The following is a 19219-nucleotide window of genomic DNA, read 5'->3' as shown; positions in this document are numbered from 1 at the left end:
ACCTACCTACCTTACCCAGGTATATCACAACAGAACGTTGTCAATAACTCCACGGCGCACCCGCGGCGATCGATCGAACGATACGCAGGATGCGTATCCTCGTTGGTTCGGAACGCCATTATGAGGTGGTGAAGGGGTATACTATAGCACAGCAAGGGGAAGCGAGTTAAGATGAGCCCGTTTTCATAGCAAAAACTGTGTTATAGAGGGACGAGTCGTGGCAGATGTGATGGGGGCATGGAGATGGAACGTTCGAATGACTCTAGAAGTAAGCGCCGTGCCGAATAAGTGACTTGAGTCGTCATGATCTACAGTACCGAGGTGTCGTGACGGTGACTGACAGGCGACGGTCGGTACCCGGAACGTTGTAATAACCGAAGGAGTAGTAATAATATAGGTGACGAGTCGTGATGGAACGTTGGACTCAGCCGCAGGTTCTGAAGCGGGAAGTCGTCCCAGTTCTTAACACGGAAGTCTGAGTCGAAGTAAGGGATGTTTAAGGTATGGACTTACTCCACTGATCCACATTGCAGTTACATAGTTACATCGGTATCTTCCGAGCCCATCATACTCGTACGAGACACCGTCACGCACTTTCCACTTTCCTCGCCATTCAATGCAACAACGGAGTAGGCGACTCGACTCGAGCTGAACTGCGCCGTAGAGACGCCATACGGGATACGCGGAAACCGAGACAGGACTGCGCCGTACGGGGAGGTCGGTACAACGGGGGACCTTGACTCCGACCGACTCCGACCTCGCCGTTACGAAGCACGCAAGTACCAAGGTACCGAGCCGCCGTAAGGAGTAGCAAGAGTCAGTCGCCGGAGGATTGAGGTGGCTCTGTAACGAACCATCACCGCCTTTTACGCGAACCATCCGCTTGGGAACGCAACGCATGAAAGGACCCCTGGGGGGTTAACACCGCTCTTTCTGCTCCTACGTGGCCACATCATAGTAGAGTCTTTGCGGTCGATATGTGCAGTACTCGCCCTGGCCCCCTTCTCCACCGTCATACTCTCCTCTCCTCCCCATCCCTCCTATCCTCCCTATAGCTATCCGCGGCGTTGTTATATACCCACAGTAACCCACTCTTTTGCGGTTCGAGGAGATCGCGATTTTGCGCCATATTATATCACAGGCTTGCTGGCAATATGAGTGTACTCGCCCCGGCCCCCTTCATGCTCCCCTTTCTACGGTAATTGCTGCGTTCTCAAGTATCCCTTCCTTCTGCACTCCGAGGAGCAGAGAGAGGTGTCGGAGCAGTTACGTTCCGCGGAGGGTTTCGAAAGGAGCATTGACTTTGTCGAGTTTGGTAGGTTGGACAGAGACGCTCGGTTTGAGATGCGGGAACAAGACGACCGGAGTGTTAGCAAGTTAGACAGAACTAGATGTTAAAAGACTTGGAATGTTTTGAACTTTTGAACTTTTGAAAACACATCTCTCATTGAAAGTGTATATCGCTAGAACAGCAGACAGCGCACAAACGAACTAGGAAAAGAAAGCTACCTCAACTCTTTACATGCGATGCCAGTCGCTCCATGTCATAACCTCATACCTCGTATCTCATAACCCGCTCTACCTCTTCTCCTGAGGATAGTACGCAGGCTGACCCTCAAGCGACTCACCAACACCCTGACGGTAACTAGGCGGCGGCCCACCAAACGAAACCTGACCACCAGGCGTAGGAGTGCTAGACTGGTTGGGAGGGGCATTATTGTTAGACACACCGACGTTTGGGTTCAAGTCGCTGGGCGTGATGGTGCCGCCATCGCCACCGCCTACCATGACGGTCTGCTCGTTGCCCTTCTTGTCCTTGACCTTGCCGACGACCATGCCCTTGGCTACGGACTTGATGATTGCTTTTCTGCTGACGCCCGTGACGTCGATGTAGACGAGGCCGACGTTCTTGACGCCGCCGGCGAGGTTGGTGGTGATTTGTCCTGCTTCGGCGCCGTACTTGTGGCCGACGGCGGCGCTGGCTGCGGCTCCGCTGCTGGTTAGGAGTTGCTTGCCCGAGTGCGAGATGCCGTCAGCGACGGTGGAGAAGGCGATCAAGCTCTTGTTCAACAGTCCTGGCTTGTAGTTGGTGTTGGGCGTGCCATCTGGGTTTACGCTCTTGGCGTGTGTCTTCTTGTGGCCTGCCATTCCTGCTGCAGCATTCTGGGCGTACTTGGTAAGCTGGCCTACAGTCTTGGCTGAGTAGCCAGCGACGCCGGTTGTGAGGGTGTTGATCTTGCGGACGCGCTCGTGGGTGGCAGGCTTGAACACCATGGGCTTCTCGTTCGGCCTCGTCTTGTTGATGAAGTTCTCGGCACCGGATACCATCATGTTACTAAGGTAGCTGGAGCCGGTAACGACAAGGCGAGATGCGGCGGCGGCGTTCTGCACGAGGCCAGAGTCTTTGTATGCGGGATGGCGGGCCATTTCGAGGTAGTCTTCTTCAAGCGGTCGGATGTCGATGCGCTTGCCGTCTGGCGAGACAACAATTTCGACGGGATCTTGACCTGTGTTAGCATGAGTGACCTGCGCGCGCGGAAAAGGTTCAGATGACATACTTTTGGATCCCTGCTGCAATGCTGGGTCGGCGTGGATCATGGCACCCTCAGCCAGCTCACCGACGACGCTGCCATTCTCCTCGTCGACCAAGACGACCTCGCCATTGTTCACAGCGCCTGCGTAGCCCTGGCCTGGCTGGTAGTCCTGGGGGTTGTATGCCTTGATGTCGCCCTTGCCCTTCTCGTGTGAGGGGGCTTGCGCACGCTCGAGGAAGGCTGTGCACTGTGCCAAGATGGTCTCAAAGGTATCCACATCTTCCTGCGTGACCGATGTCGAGCCTTTGCCAATTGGCGGGAACTCAATGCGTGTGAAGGCACCGCTCTCTGGGCCCAAGTCCCATCGCGGTATCAGGTAGCTGCGCGGTGGCTGGTGGTAGATCTGTGTCGTCGCGGGGAGGGGGAGATCTAGCTCCGGGGGGAGGTTAAGGTGTAGGTAGAAGTCTTCTTCGGGCGCTTCGTTCTGGCCGCGCGTGTTGCTGAGGTCTGCAAAGGGCGAGTTGGTAGGGACCATCAGCAGCGAGAGGGTCTGCGGCCCTGAGGGTGTGAGAGGGCTCTCCTCGCCCTGCTGGATGTGGTAGGCTTTAATGCCGCCGACTGTGTAGAGCAATCGAGGATCTCCATGGCCGCTCATGCTTGCGAGACGTGTTTCGCGGGGTATCGAGGTAGGTTCGTAGGTGAAGGAGAGATAAAGGAGCGATCAGGTGTCTTTCGCGGGATATGGGCAGGAGGGGTATCTTCTATTTCGGTGTACGAGTGCAGGAGCAACAACCTTTTTATGGAATGCAAGCGACAGGGAGTCGACTGCCCATGTGCAACCTGCTCGAGACGCCGCGCTTGCGACAGGCATTCTGACGTAACCATGCTCAGCCACGGGGAGCTTTGGACTCGGCCAATCAACGCTGTGGCTGTGCACTGCGCCACATGGAGGCAAATTCCATCTTCTGCGCGTGAAGATATGTACGGTCGTATTTCCGCCTTCACAAGATTCGCGAAGCGTCTTTGCCCCTTCACATGCGAGATGCGCCCGTCTTGTGTTGATGATCTGCTGTGCATGCGCCTCGGAACGCGTCATGCACGGACGACTCACGTCTTCACGCAGGGTAGTCGCTAACAACCCCGCGACTGCATCGTGTACTGCTTGGTGAAGCATCGTCTTTCCAACAAGAACAACGTCAGCAGCTCTCGTCATCCTACCGTTTCGGTTAGGCTCGCCTAGCTCCTGCTCTGCATCCATTTCCTCATTCGTCTCGTGGGACTTCGACTCCTGCCATCATCTCGACTGCGGCGCTTTCCTGCTTTTTCGCTTCCCTGGCATAACGCACCCTGTTGAATACAATGTGCACAGAGGCTATGCGTTGGTAAGGTGGTGAGGCGTATGCACCATGGTCGGCAGCGGCCTGCACCTTCCATAGGAAATACAACTTTGTACTTCGCGGTTTCCGAATATGGTCACTTCCATTACCAGGTCACCTGCTCCTTCTGTCTACAGCTCATTGGCGATGGCTTCTCTCGCCTTCTGTCCCCCACTCGTAAACAATGCATCGATACCAGCAGACCGACCCATCGGCCACCTCCCAGCGCCCACCCTCATCGTTAACACGGCCATCGACCGACCGACCTGCGCATCGTGAAGATCCATGAGACCTACTATGAAGGGGCTAGAGCACTTTACCGCTGGAATTTCTCAGGACGACCGTCATAAGATGTCGATACCATGTGCCCAGTCAACTACGCCCATATACTTTCGCTCGGGTTGAATAGTATCTGAGATAATCTACCCTCCTGCCAAGTCTGTTGCAACCCCTGATTACGGTCTCTTCCCAATGGTGTCACAAATATCCTCAGTCCGTGCGCTCTTTCCGTAGTCGGAGTGGTAGCCTAATTCTTCCCCAACGCGCCTGCCTATATGACTCGCGTACTATTAAGCACCACTCTACCTTACCGGTTACACTGGCAATACCACGACCAATTGATCGATATACACATTGCTTGTCAAGTACACATTGTTCTTGACCTGCCGACCGTCAACCAGCGAACCAATTTACCGACTACACTGGTAGCACTCCGACTAATCGATCGATATTCAAGTCATGCAGACTATTGCAGCTCGCACCTCGTCACCGACCGACCCATCTGCGGTGTCCTTCCTTACGAAGCTACCCCCCGAGATTCGAAATTACGTGTACGGAATACTATTCAAGCGCGGAGATCGAGTCCTACTTCATAACGCGGATGCATTCCACGAGCCATATCACCAGCCTCTGAGTTCAAATAAGTACTTAGAGGACTACTATCACTGGTACGAAGATGAGGTCGGGAGAGACACGGAGTTCCGACATGACCTTCACGAGGGGCTTGCTTTGTTATCGTCCTGCCGCCAGGTACATGATGAAGCTTCTGGGATTCTATACAGCGGCAACACCTTCGTAATCTCTAGAGTCCAAGATCGTGACGATGGGGGTGACGAACATATGGCTGGCGACGAAGAATACTTCCAGGTCAACTATGCCTGTAAATGGCTGGAGCAAATCGGATCACAATTCTCCCGCCTGAAGAAAGTCATTATCGATACAAATACGATGTGCACGCACCCCAATTGCTCGTGTGGCGAAAGGATCGAACTTTTGCCTCTATTACGCCTGATATGGAAGAACCCAGATCTCCTCAAGATCATTTCGTTCGGAGATGCTAGCAAAATACCGGATACCCCAGATGTTGTAAACGAAGCGGTTGACAGGGGTAGAGGGTGGAACGATAAAGCGCATATGCTCAACAACATGCTTACTGCTCTCGCGGTAGAAGACGTCCTCGACATACGCAAATACTCGTTCTCCAATCGCCTCATGAGTGCGGTCTCGATAATCACACGTCCGGAAGAGCAAGAGGAAGAGAACAGCTACGTGAGTATGTGGAACGGGAGCGAGGAAGATCGTGAGGAGTTCCTCACGTCAGACGAAGGCAAACCTCTTCAATGGAAGCCGTGGGAGCCGTATGAAGGGCGCTACCATTTTGGACACTTACCAACGGACATACGAGAACGAATAGCAGGGCTCTTACTACGCCAACCAGATGGAGTCACAATTGACTTGGAATCACACACGATACATGGTCTCGACTTCGATATTGCTCGGACAGGTCTAGTCCACGTGCGCAACGCAGGAATAGTTGCATCACGTGTGAACCGGATCAGTGTAAATATGACCAGCAACAAGACCATTACAGATTTCGACGGATTCCAGAAGCTTATGAGCCTCTATCACAACAGGCGCCATCATCCCGAGGTCTTAGATGAGATGTTAGGTCACTGGGAAGAGCCCACTCCACAGACCATCGTACTGGAAATCGCGCCCGCCAAGATAGACATCCTCGGCGCTATTCGTATCAACATCAAAGTCTTGATACTCGTACTCCTCAGTCGAAAACTCCATCCTGCCTCCACCATCCGCATAACACTTACCCTACCTCCTGACACAGGAGCATCGCAACAAACCACTACCATCTTAACGGAAAAGCTACAACAACAAGTATTTATCCTCCTATCCGAATTCATGGTTGAGAAATTGCAAGGCTTGCCTGAACTTCCCGATCCCACTACCGAGAAAGCTCTTCTCGAACTCAACACCCCTGATCTCTGGATCGACGGCCACGGCAACCTTCTCACCATCTCGACTCTCGATATGGGTGCTCCGATAGAAGTTAGAGTCGGAAAGCTCGGCAGGAAAGAGCTGCGCGTTTTGGGGTACAGCAGAGCTACTACTATGGACTGGATGGCTAAGCCGCTGAGCGAGGCACTCCAGGCGCATGACTACACTTCTACATGGAGAGGGGCTGAGTTGGTCTGTCTGTGGAATAATCTGAGGAAGAAACTATATGACGATTGGAACTTTAGGCAGCCGCCGCCGGGGTTAATAGAGTCGACGCGACTGCAGTAAGTGGCTGGTGGGCGACCACGTTGGCTGGAGAAGATGGCGGCGCAGTAGCGTGTGAGTCCGCGGAGGAATACGCTGGATCATTTTGAGCTGGAATTTCTGACTATCATGTACCTAAGAGTATACAACATCAGGTAGTTCGTCGGTCTAGCGACCAGAATCTCATCGAACACCTCCCGGAAACTTTATAACGTTATGTGTGCGTTCATAGTTCTACTTGTATACTGCGAAGCCAAACCACTACAAATCTCTATAAGTGCGACGTCTTTTTAATTGAGAGTATCTCGTTGTATAAGATGGTGGAAATGACGAGTTGACTCGCTGTCCGCAAGAACGGACGCATGCAGGGCCATGGCGTGAGTTCTTTGTCACGTTTCATCAGATCACACTTAGCAGAGCGACAGATGTATTAGCCGAGTCCTTACGGCCGCCTCTCCAGGCCGTGGCAGACAAAGAAAAGCAGGTACGAGTGCGTGTTCTGGCTGCTCGAAGGGTCGCGTGAATCTCCTTGCAGAAAGACGAACCTTTAACTTCAAAGTTGCGCCTTCCGTTAGCACCACACGTGTTTGCGTCTTCGCACGTATCCAATCTTTTCCGCACACCAAAAGATGGAGTCTTGCTACATATTCCGTACCTGGGCCGGAGAAACCCTCACGATAGCCTGCGCAATCGGCTTAGTAGCCTCAATCGCAGGCATCCTAGCAGTATACGACGGCAAACCCGTACCGGACTGGGGCAGCGACCTCAACCTCAACGCTCTCGTCGCGCTTTTATCAACAGTCCTTCGGGCTCTACTAGTCGTCACGGTCGCGCAGATCATATCGCAGAGGAAATGGGACTGGTTCAATGTTACGAGTGCCCGGCCATTATCAGATATCCAGCGATTCGACCACGGTAGCCGCGGAGCCTACGGAGCGTTGCTTCTCATTCCGACTGTTTTTCTCAAGGACTTTGTTACACTGGCTGCTGCCGTCGTGTTGCTACTGTCGTTCTTGGTGGGACCTTTTGCTCAGCAGGCTAATGGAGCGGCGCCGTGCTCATTTCCTAGCGCTACGCTCAATGCATCACTTCCCTTCGCGCACACGGTACCTGGGAGTGGTGGCTACATCCCTTTTACAGGTGGTTCAGACGGAGGCCCCACAACCGACCTTGTCGCCGCAATTCTGTCCAGTGTCGTATCGCCCTACGGCATTGAGAACAAGATTCGCACAAGTTGCCCCACGGGAAATTGTACGTTTAGTAACCTGGGTCCAAGACCTGAACTGGAAAAGGCCTTCTTCGACTCTAATCAGAGCATGCATTCGACAGTTGGAGTGTGCAACACGTGCACGGACGTGGCGTCTCTAGTAACGAGCAAGATCGAGAGTACAGAGTGGAGTAACAACACCGTCCACTCTCTACCCAGCGGCCTGAACCTATCAGTAGGAGCAAGCCATTTCGAAGTCTCGATCATGAAGCCAACTCCCGACCTCACCTGGATGGGCAGTCTCCTAACCGACAGCGTCAGAGAAGCATCCAGATGGGCCTATGTCAACGCAACCCTCCTCAACATCGGCAGTACCCCCCTCACCGCATCAGTATGCAGCCTATACCCATGCACCCGCACCTACAAAAGCATAATCAAGGACTCCGAGCTCCACGAATGGGAAGTCCCCTCCTCAGCCATGCGCCTCCAAATCGGCGGCGCCCACCACGAAGAACTCGACCTGCCCACTTACAGAAACAGCCTCTCCAACACGGAATACGAATACACAACAAGACGCGAGCCGTGTCGAGTAGGTCCCTGGACGCTATACAGCGGCGGTTTCATCCCCGACGGCACCGCAACAGCGGAATTACAGCTCTTCGACTTCACGCACGACAAGTACACGTTTGAGAATATGACGTGGCCGGAACAGTGTATATACCGGCAACCAGCCGAATTCGTCAAAGCGGTCGCTATGCTTATGAATGACGATATTTTCGATGGGTATTGCCAATCGTACAAGACGTTTGATTGCTTCAAGAACTGCAAGAATAGCCAGTTTTGCCAGTTGGAAAGTCAGTCTAATCTGGCGCATATAGGCGTTAATGCCGTATTGCGGCCGCTGGTAGAAACAGAAGGAAGCTCGAGCCATGCCAATGTCACGAAACTCTTCGATGCTGTAGCGAATGCCATGACCAATCGTTTTCGTTTTCAGTATGGTAGTGCTACAGCGCGGGATTTCAGCTACGGCGCGCACGACCCGCCTTTGGATGTGGTGTATGGGTTAGCCTGGGAGACGAAAGCGTGTGTGGAGATGCGGTTGAAATGGCTTTTGTTTCCTATCTGCCTTACCGTCACTACATGCATTCTCTCCGTTTGGGTTAATATCGCGAATTGGAAGAGGCGGCATAGCGTTCCTATCTGGAAAGATAGCATTCTACCGCTGGTGTTCTATGGGCAGAGTATCAAGCCGCAAGACGATACTCCGTTGTCGCCGCAGCGATTCGGATTTGGCAGAGAGTCCGATGGAGACAGGGCGGATGGCCTCATGGAAGCGAGTAAAATGGCTGCTGCTAGTCGCGATATCATGGTGACTTTCCAGTGGCCGGATAGCCCACGAACGGACAAGTTTGAGGATAAGCGTGGGCAGGGTGTGAGTTCGGCTGCGGCTTTGGCGAAGGAGTGTAATGTCGCAAGTGTTCCGTTGAGGAGAATAGATATTTGGGGTAATATTGTGGTGAATGGTCGGAGGAACAATCCATAAGAAATGGTATTTTCTTATGTTGCTTTTAGACAGCAACGAGAGAAATGAACTGTTCGATCGACTTTCCCCCCTCTGCCATCTATAACCCATCCATCCTCTCTTAGCGACAATACGCATCAATCTGGGCGTCAGACAGCGTATGACTCCCACCCGCACATCTATACCCGCTATGTTGCTTGATCCACATGTACCCCATCGGACATGGTCCCATTACTTTCAGCTTCTTCTGCCTCTCCATCTCTTTTTGTCGCGCCTTCTCAACGACTGCCAGTTCCTTGTCGCGGCGTCGCCTCTCTAGTTCCGCTGCTATACGCGCTTGCTCGCGGATACGTCGCTCCTCTTCGTCGGCAGCTGCCTTCTCGGCACGGATGAATTCCTTGATCTGCTCCTCATACTGGCGCTTGTCTTCTTGAAGCTGGCGGTATTCGTTTTCTTTGGCCACCATGGCGTGCTTATCGCGTTCGAGCTGCTCCCATACTTCGTCGGAAACGCCTGCGTCACGCTTGACTTTGTAGATAGAAGCGAACGGGTCTTCAGGCTCCATTGCGGGCTCGGTCTTCTTTTCCGTCGGCTTCTTGTCGTCTTCCGGTTTGTCCGTATCGGTGCCGGCTGTTGGTGGTGGGGCTGCGGTATTCGTTGAGGTGTTTGAGCCTTGTGCACTAGGTGGCGTCGGATTCTGAGTCTGTGGTGGGGGCATGGGGCGGTTGGGCATTCGCTTTCCTGACCGGCTCGTGCCTGCTGCGGCATGCCGCCGTGAACGTTCGTCTACCATGTCTTCCATAGTACGGATGATGATAGGTTCAGTGAGTACGAGGGTGGTGATGGGAGGCACGGCCGTTGAGATGAGTGCCTGAAACATGCTCTTCGCGAGCGATTTAACGTCGCGAGCGTTGCCCCATGATTCTAGGACTGATAGCCTACCAAAGAGTTCCAGTAGCTGCTGGCGTAGTTGCGATGACGGCGGATCGATCACGGATAGATCGAGTGGCGCTTTCTTCTTCTTCTGCAGATCTGAGAGCACTTTGACAAGGAGCTTCAGACATGTTTCTGGGTCGATATGCTTAAACATGACTGTTTCGGGAAAGCGACTGGTGAGTCCAGGGTTCATGCTCATCAGTCGGTCGATATCTTTGTCGTAGCCGGCCAGAATGACGACGAGCTTCTGCGCATACTTGGGCTTGGTGAGGCAGTCGACTAGCTCATCCATTGCTTCGGTAGCGAAGTGACCCTCTGCCAGACGGTAGGCTTCGTCGATGAAGAGTACCTTACCCAGGGCTTTCTCCATGAGCTTCTGAACCTTAGGCCCGGTGTGCCCAACGTACTGGCCGACCAAGTCGGTAGCGGAGCATTCTTCCACTTTCGCCTGGCTGAGGAAGCCCATGTCGTAGAATATCTTGCCCATCTTTGCAGCCGTAGTAGTCTTGCCGGTACCTGGCGGCCCCTTGAAGAGGAAGTTGAAAGGTATCTGCTCTCGAGGGTCCATTCCGAGAGCTTTCATATTGGCAGCTGTGGTTTGGTAACCCTGGAACTGCTTGATCAGATCCTCGCACCCTACGACATCTTGGAATAGAGCCGAAACTTCAGTAGCTGCACGAGTACCGCGGTCGAAATCAGGATCAAAGTCGACGGCTTCGAAAGTGCCAAATTGCTTGACTTTGCCCGAGGATATGTGCTTCTGATGTAACGCCTTCGCGCGATCCAGGAGGATATCGACCTCGCCTGCGTTGCCGAAGTTTGGGCGGTTGCGCGCGCGTTGAACGACCTCCATGGCGACCTAGATTGAGAAGTGTTAGTGAGAATACATCAAAGTTGATATGCGACCTTACCTTCTTAGCTTGGTCTTTCGCATCAAATCCAATTCCCTTGAGCTTGAAGTCAAAGATCTGACGAATCTCAGCATCATTGAAGTCCTCAAACACGAACGCGGATTCGAGTGGGAACCGCCTCGCAAGGCCGGGATTGACATCTCGAAACATGTCTTCCATTTGGTCCTTGTAACCCAGCAGCAACACACATCGGTCTTCGCCTGCGGTGCTCTGAACTTCGGCAACGATGGTATCGATGACTGCAGCTTTGAAAGGGTCACCGCCGTTGGGACCGCTAGCTTTAGCAAGCATGTAAGCCTCATCGATGATGAGAACTTTACCGACGGTGGAAGCCAGAATGGCTTTGGTGTTGGCTTCTGAGCCTCCTATGACGTTCCCGACGAAATCTGCTGGGTTCTTTACGATGACCTCGCCAAGCGAAAGGAGTCCAATGTCGGCTAGAACGCGACCGTAGAGTTTGGCCACGGTGGTCTTTCCAGTTCCGGGGGAGCCAACAAAGCAGCGGTTCAGCGAATACTGGATAATAGGCTTCTCCTTCAGTTCGAGCTGGTAGTTGGTCTGTATCCCGTCGAGAAGTACTCGTACCGACTCTTTGACTGAGGCCAAGCCAGTGAGCTTCTGCAGCTTTGACCATGCAGCATTGTTCTTGAGAACTGACGAAGGCTCCGGACCAATCAGATCCTCCTTGGTAAGGAGATAGTCATCCGGCATCGTGCCGGCTTTTCTTGCTTTGCGCAGTCGCTTGGCCTGGCGTTCGGTAATCTGTGCGATCTTGTTTTGGACTTCGCGGGCGTTACCGAAGCCATCACGGCCGCGACCACGACCAATGCGCCGCGCAACGATACGTACGTAAAGGCCTTTCATGCCGTCTTCAATCTTCATGCGTCCGGAGTACTTCTTGTCAATGTACTGGCAGAAGATTTGTTGTAGCTCGCGGTCTTCGTAGTCCTGGAACTCCATTCGGATTGGTATGCGGCTCGGAATGCCAGGGTTGTGGGAGAAGAAGGCTTCCATCTGCTTGTGGTAGCCTGCGAGAACAAAGACGACCTTGCCTGTCAAGTTCTCCATTTCTGCAAGCAGGTAGTCGAGCACCGCTTTGCCGCCGGGACTGTTTCCAGATACCAGTTGATACGCTTCATCGATGAAGAATACACCACCTCCTGCTTGGAGTATGTCATCAATGTGGGTCTTGCAAGCGGATACGCCGTCATTTGCAAGAGCTGATCCAGAACTCTCAATGAAGTGGCCACCAGGCAAAGCTCCTACCTCAACTAGGAACTTGGCGTAGTGCCTAGCCACAGTCGTCTTTCCTGTCCCAGGATTGCCTAGCAGGGCAGCACCGAAACGCTCCCCTTTAAGTGATACACCCTGACGTACGACCGTATCGACTTTGGCCTTGATCGCGAGGAACTGCTGCTTGACGGATTCAAGCCCTATCATAGGTACCAGAGAGTCGAGAGCTTCGTTTTCTGCACCCTCAAATTTCTTCTGCCATTCCCACTCATCTCTGGCTTCACTCTTGTCCCAATCAGGCTGGTCCTCGTCCGAATCCGACGACGTGGGTTCGTCATTGGTCGGGGTATCGTTACGGTGATCAGTCGTTGTACTTGGCGCTGGTTTATCGCCTTGTTGTTTGGTAGTATCGGATGGTGGAACCGGCGTAGTAGTAGATGTCGAAGGTGCCGGCACTGGAGCGTTTTTGGATTTCTTGACCCTCTCCTGCAGGTTGCGAAGATCTTGCTTCTTCTGCTCCAGCGCTTGCTGGCGGTCTCTTTCCTCGGCCTGCTCTTTCAGAAGGCGCTTCTGGTGCTCCATCTCTTCCTCAATCTCGACTAAACGAGCGGTATATGCACGTTGTTTGGCCTCTCGTTGTTCGTCTAGCTCGTGGTCGCGTTGCCGCTTCTTTTCCTTGGCTCGCACTTCGGCTTCACATTTCCGACAGTGCGCTGGCGCCTTGTCATGGCACTTTCGAGTGGTCTTGTGCTTACTAGGGCATGTTGAGGAGATGATGACATTGCAATCCATTCGTGAATGGTCTTGCAACTGATGACATTGACGGGGACAAGCATGCAGTCCGCAGTTGAGTAGTTTGCCACATGGTTCAGAGCAGCCGCCGTCTGGACACACCGTATCGAATTGTTCTTTCTCGGTTAGAAGCGCGGTCTTTTCGGGATGCTGCTCGCATTTGACAGGAAAGCCGTCGTAGACATGGCCGTCCCGCTTCAGCTGGTCCATAAGCTGTACCCATACTTCCTTGCCTTTGCGACTGTTCATAAAAGTGTCTGCGTTGCCGATCATGATCAAACCGTTTCGCGCTCGTGATAGCAACACGTTGACTCGCTGAGGAGACGACATGAAACCGATATCCCCAGCATCGTTACTGCGTGTGAGACATGCAATTACGATATCGCTCTCTTCACCTTGATAGTTGTCGATAGTTGAAATGCGAAGCTTGCGTTTGGAAATGTTCGCGCCAGCCGGCGTCATTAGACCCGCTTTGATGAGCTCGTAGGAATCCAGATCGTTTAAAATGGGGTCATTTTCCTTGGACAGAGTGTTCATCAACAGGTATAGTTGACCCAGGTAAGGTGTCAGCACCACAATGTCTTCCGTACCGTAGCCCTGCTGACCAAGGTACCGCACGCATTTCAGCACCATCTCAGCCTCGTACAAGTTTTCCTTGCTGGACTTAGCACCTCCATCGCGGCCGTCGGCAATCTGTACCGCGTTGAGCTCAGGGCGCGAATGTGACACGAATATAACGTTGCTTTGAAGACCACGTAAGTTCGGTCGACCTTGAGTCTTCTCTGCATCTTCCAATTCCGGATATGTGAGCGACCGAACGAGGGACGAGATCTCAGGGCGCATACGATGCTGCTTGCTGAGCGTGGTATGTGGAACTCCGCTGAGCACGAGGCGTTCGAACAGAGAGACATTGAGATCGTAGCCATCTCCTTTTTCTACAGTCAAGGCATAGTTGTTGACTTTTGGCCGCAGCTGTTTGTGATCGCCGATCAGGATGAGCTGCTTCGTGGTTGGGGTTAGAGCTGTAAGCACATGACTCTCCAGGATCTCTCCAGCTTCTTCCACCAGAACAATGCCTGGTGAGGCCTTGCGGATCTCTTCGGTGTACATAGCAGCTGCTGTGGTAGTGCATCCGATGATGCGTCTCTGACTGAGCACGTGAAAGTTCTTCTCGCGAAATAGTCGAACGACCTGGGCACAGCATTTGTTGTACTTGTTGGCAAGTGTGCTTATTTCGGTGACCCGCTCTTCAAGTATCGTCTTGTTCCACTGCGCCTGAAGTCCAAGACGGATCTGCGGCGGAACATTCCAAACGTGTGGATATGTTTGCATCGCATGACCAAGGAAGATACCAGCGTCTTCTCCATTGACCCATCTCTTGACTAGGTAGTACTTGTCGATGCGTTTATTCTTTTTCCCCATAACTGTCATACCGTCTTTATTGTCGGGCACAACAAACGCATCGAAGTATTCTGAATCATCCGAGAACTCTAAGTAGTCTAGGAGCATCTGCTCATTGAGCCGCATAGACGTAAAAGATGTCATCCTCCTGACGAGTGCGTCATGGTAAGATTCCGCTTCTGACTTTTGGTCTTGAATCATGGTCCATGTTTGTCCCGTCATCTTGTAGTTATTTGGTTGTTCTCTGATGGTCAGTGCGCGAGTGTTGGCATTCGACTTTGATCCCAGCCGCACGATCGAACTAGCAGGGATGCCGGCCTTTTGGATATCTTCCAGGAATTGATCCAGAGCATGATTCGTGTAAGTGAGAATGAGCATCGTCTCATTGGTACGATCGTGCAATATCTTTGCGATGAGTGCTCCGATGAAACTTTTGCCTGTACCTGGTGGGCCTTGGATCAGACTGACTCTCTTTACTAGACCAGTCAGCAGTGACTCTGCTTGGGCCTGGTCGAGCTTGATTGGATGAGTGCTTCCGATGATGTCTTGAAGGTCCTCTTCCCAGTGGTCGCGAATGGCGTTGACAGTCTTTGTCGGTTGGATGCCGGACGGGGTTTCCGCGGAGTCTGGCGTAAGACTGAGGAGCTGGTCTTCCAGTGGCAGTTCAGTCAGGTCCTGAAGACATTTCAGGACAGGCTCATACGCAAATACAGCAGTATCTACCTGCACAAAGCAAAGGTCAGATTGGAGCTTGCATGCCATCAGCACTTTGCCAAACGAGCTGGCGTCGGCCACTCGCAGCACTACAACAGCAGGTTGCTTCGCAAGGAGATCTTCATCACGGTCCACAGTTGCAAACGCAACAATGTTACCGTTGCTGCTGAGACAGCCCAGTGACTGATGCTTCAGGACGTTCTTGTTGTCGGCGAGGAACTTCTTGCGGTTCGCGGGTTTGACGTTGCGCAGCTGAGGAACGTCGTCTGGACAAAGAAGCTGCAGCGAGCAAGGCTTGGGTTTCGCCTCTGGTCCGCAGTCGATACCGGCATATTGCAGGTGTTCGAGAACCACTTTACGTCGACCTTTCTTCTGACCACTGGCAATCTGGAAGTCGTTACGTAGCTCCCCAAGAAGATCCTCGCGGAGTAAGCGAAATTGGTTGTCAACATGGGTAAGACCACGGCTCTCCGGGGTGACAGAGACGATGGAATCAGCGCGTCTGTAGAATGGATGCTCGGAAGATGCGAATTCGTCTGGCGTCGGTAGGAGCTTGATCTTGTGGATTTGCGCGAAGTCGTTGTCGTGTCGCCCACCTGGGCCGTCGACAGTCTGGTCGGATGTGCTGTCGAGGACATGCTTGATCTTATGCCCAATGTTGCGGATATCTAGCGAGTCTGAATCGATGAAAGATGCATTCTTAGTGACGCGTTCTGCGACATCTCGCACATCTGGAATGTCCTCAGAACGACTGTATAGCAGCTCGAGTAGCAGCCACGCGAACGCGCGAGTGCCATCGCTGGAAAGCACGTGACCATCATGCGCGTTCACAAAGGTGTTCCAGAATGTAGGAGGCTGGACAATCTGTTCGAGGACGCGCTGTAGGAATTGGCCGCCGTAGAGTTGCTTGACAGGGGGCTCCAGGGCTGGGCCAGATGATTGATGACGGCGGTTGCCCACCCGTTGAGGAACGCGCTATCCCCGGTGGTGCGGAAGGCAACGCCGACGGCCGCTAGCCCTGCCGAAGACGCGATCAGACACTCAACACACTTCGACGAGTCTTCTTGAGCACACAACGCCTCCAAGAATCGATTACTGTCGCCCGCCGTCTTGATTTCGCGACGACCATGGATGATAGCGTTGAAGAGCTTTGTCAGCCCTGCGGCACGCTTCGCGGCGTCCTGGTCCGCCATGGATGAGGTTTGTATCGTGTAAGGTATCAACTGTTGAGAAAAGGTTTATCAAGACAAGCTGATATCTGCCGCTATTCCATCGCTCTTCAGAGGGCGTTTGGTTCTTTTGAGCTTTCTGAATGGGTAGCCGGGAGGCCGCACCAGACCCCAGCGCATGCGCGATGATTCTCTGATAACGGGCTGTGCGAATGATTGGAAGAGACTCACACTTTGTTATGCGGCGAGGCATCAATCTTTGTCTGCCTGCATGTTCTGGTGAGCTCTGGACGAATTGAGGCCTACAGGCATGCGCTGTGCGACCTGCATGTTGAGCAAACAGCGCCACACGAACTCAGCCTTGTCTAGGCAGCATGCCATACTTGAAGCCGGCGTGTCGCTTTCCATCCAGCGCATAACTCAGCCTCGCAATTCACAATTTCGAAACTAGTCAGTACATTTCCACAATATGGCTTCGTTTTCAGGCAGCGGCAGAGGTGGCTGGGCTCCACGCAGAGGGCGAGGCCGCGGAGGAAGAGCGCCTCACTTCGCAAAGAACAGAGAGCAGCCAAAACCGGATCTCCAGACACATCCGCTTGGAGACCCTGTGAAAGTGTTTCGCAGCTCCGATCTGAGTCTGAAACCAATCGACTCGGCGGAGATATCGAAAAGCCAACATGTCGCGTCGTACAACTGGCTCAATGACGAGGTACCTACCATCGTCGTTCCAGGTAAGGATTCTTTTTGTGCCTACATGGACGTTAGCCCGCCCACTTTGCACGTTTTCATCTTGCTGTAGTCTGCATACCAGATGGAGCTGACAGTTTTAGGTAAACCTCCTCGCTGGACACCACTCCAAGCTCCACAGCGTTTGAAAGAAGACGACGGACAGTACTTTCGCGACCCCAATGCTGCAAAGTATCCCGACTTCCCCATGGCACCCGTCGTACATGCTATTACAGAGACCGACCCCGAATTCGACGCTACGAACACCGATGTCTTCGCATGCGGAAGCACCCTTGGCAACCTCCTGCGCTTCGCTCGTGGTGTCGACAAAGCCTTTCGGTTTAACATCGAGGTCATTGGCGAGACTGTCTTCTTTGTACGGAAAGAGAACGACCCCAAAGAAGTTATCAAGGATATCAGAGGCTTTGGTCATACGTTTCCAGAAGCATACACCACATGGGAGCATAGTGTCAAGGGTTCTGAGACACACCAGCGCATCATACGATATGAGTTTGGCGGCTTGGAGTGTCTTGTACGCTTCGAAAGCGACGGCTACATTGATGACTCCCTAGCAGTCCGTGATGTCGCGCCCGCACAGACTGCTGGGGACCAAGATGAGCTTCTGCAAGCATTCCAGCAAGCAGCCATCGGCCGTTCGCCCAGCAACGCGATGGGTAAGCCGGAAGAGCTCAAGATCGAACACCGCGGATCTACAGTACCGCATCACTCCATCTTTGACCTGAAGACACGCTCAGGCAAATACAAGAAACCCATCGACATGACCGACATCTACCCGGCGCTCTGGATGAAACAGATATCCAACTTCATCGTTGCCTACCACGACGGTCATGGTCTCTTCGAAGACATACAGGTACAAGATGTCAAGAGCGATGTGCGAGCTTGGGTCCGAGACAATAGAGACGGTATCCGCCGCTTCGCAACACTACTCAATGAGATCGTTGACATTGCCAAGAGCAGCACGAACAAGTTACTCGAAGTGTATTGCCCAGGAGCGGATCGCCTAGAGGTCCGAAGCCAGTACGGTGATGGCGTACACGCGTTGCCTGCAGACTTGGTCGAAAGGTGGGAGAAGACGGAGACTAATGTCTCCTCTACTCAGGATGATGCTTCGGATGAGGACGAATACAATGATGGCGGTGTCGTTATTGATGCGAGGCATGGGTTTGGCAATGGCTACGATGACGACTCAGGTTCTGAGCCAGACTATACAGCGTGTTCTGCTGAGGACTGTGGGTACTGCGGAAAGTGCACGTACTAAGACTGGCTAGCATATGGTTGTGCATTTATTGTTTGCTCAGCAGCAACTCAAAGTACCGAAATCTTCTGCCCTATCAAGACTTGCTTCAGTATACCTTTGGTTTTCGCATACTCTTTCTTGGTAAGGCGATGAGGCTACATCGTCGAAACAGCGTGCCGTGGAGAACTCTAACTCTGATCGTAGTCGGCAAGACCTTCTGTGACTCGCCGTTTCGTCTCTAGGTCAACAAGGAGAACAAGAAGCAGATCGGCAAAGACACTGCCGTAATTTACCGGGACCAGCTCGTGCCCAGGCTGCAGCACATTCAAGACCTCAACTCAGCTCTTCACGGCTTCCTCCAGAAAAGCTGCACGACCCCTACCAACTTCAGCAACTCAGAGCTAGAGAAATCCCAAGAGAAAGTCAAGGTTCAAGACTATTTCTACCAAACAATTGCGATGCTCTCTACCCATGTGCAATCGATCAGGATGGAGTTGCAACATCTGAGCGCGCAGGTCGGCGCGGCCCTCGTTTTGACCGACTTCGATCCGGGATACTTCCCCCAGTGGGATATTGACAATCGAACCCCACACCCGCTCACAGCCGCCGTTACTAATGCCAGGCGAGACATCGCCCATGTGCCATGCGTAAACAATGTCTACGACGAGTTAGATGTTGACTTCAACGAGAAAGATGTGAAGATTCCTGTGAAAGATACCTAAGCCCTCAAGCCACAATCTTATTCGGATGCTTCATGACATCGTCCCGATGTTGAAGACAGACGGCAGAAAGATGTCACGCCGTTCACACAGCAAGATGCCAAAGAAAGAGGTGGAAAATACAGATGAGGGTACTATGACGGATGGAGAGATGTCTGACCACGA

General features: G+C 52.8%; 5 protein-coding genes across 5 annotated transcripts; 3 read left to right on the top strand and 2 right to left on the bottom strand.

Moving 5' to 3' along the window:
- Positions 1 to 1578: 1578 nt before the first annotated feature.
- Positions 1579 to 3189, bottom strand: J4E79_010241 (uncharacterized protein; the record flags this gene model as incomplete). Its single annotated transcript, XM_049359080.1, has 2 exons — positions 1579 to 2507; positions 2559 to 3189. The coding sequence occupies 2 exons, from the start codon at positions 3187 to 3189 to the stop codon at positions 1579 to 1581; spliced, it is 1560 nt and encodes a 519-aa protein (XP_049206458.1).
- Positions 3190 to 5029: 1840 nt separating this feature from the next.
- J4E79_010240 (uncharacterized protein) lies at positions 5030 to 6490 on the top strand (the record flags this gene model as incomplete). The annotated part of the gene is made up of 1 exon (XM_049359079.1): positions 5030 to 6490. The coding sequence occupies one exon, from the start codon at positions 5030 to 5032 to the stop codon at positions 6488 to 6490; it is 1461 nt and encodes a 486-aa protein (XP_049206457.1).
- Positions 6491 to 7095: 605 nt separating this feature from the next.
- On the top strand, positions 7096 to 9216 carry J4E79_010239 (uncharacterized protein; the record flags this gene model as incomplete). The annotated part of the gene is made up of 1 exon (XM_049359078.1): positions 7096 to 9216. The coding sequence occupies one exon, from the start codon at positions 7096 to 7098 to the stop codon at positions 9214 to 9216; it is 2121 nt and encodes a 706-aa protein (XP_049206456.1).
- Positions 9217 to 9316: 100 nt separating this feature from the next.
- Positions 9317 to 16375, bottom strand: J4E79_010238 (uncharacterized protein; the record flags this gene model as incomplete). Its single annotated transcript, XM_049359077.1, has 3 exons — positions 9317 to 10990; positions 11043 to 16108; positions 16279 to 16375. 3 exons carry the CDS (start codon positions 16373 to 16375, stop codon positions 9317 to 9319), a joined length of 6837 nt encoding a protein of 2278 aa, XP_049206455.1.
- Positions 16376 to 16820: 445 nt separating this feature from the next.
- J4E79_010237 (uncharacterized protein) lies at positions 16821 to 19057 on the top strand (the record flags this gene model as incomplete). Its single annotated transcript, XM_049359076.1, has 4 exons — positions 16821 to 17082; positions 17182 to 18327; positions 18400 to 18476; positions 18578 to 19057. The coding sequence occupies 4 exons, from the start codon at positions 16821 to 16823 to the stop codon at positions 19055 to 19057; spliced, it is 1965 nt and encodes a 654-aa protein (XP_049206454.1).
- Between the last annotated feature and the right edge of the window lie 162 nt (positions 19058 to 19219).

The sequence above is a fragment of the Alternaria viburni genome, assembly GCF_023758015.1.
Source record: "Alternaria viburni strain BMP 2772 chromosome Unknown scaffold_29, whole genome shotgun sequence".
In the NCBI taxonomy this organism is placed as follows: domain Eukaryota; kingdom Fungi; phylum Ascomycota; class Dothideomycetes; order Pleosporales; family Pleosporaceae; genus Alternaria; species Alternaria viburni.
Note: the sequence above shows the minus strand (reverse complement) of the source record. Positions and strands in the feature narration are given on the sequence as shown.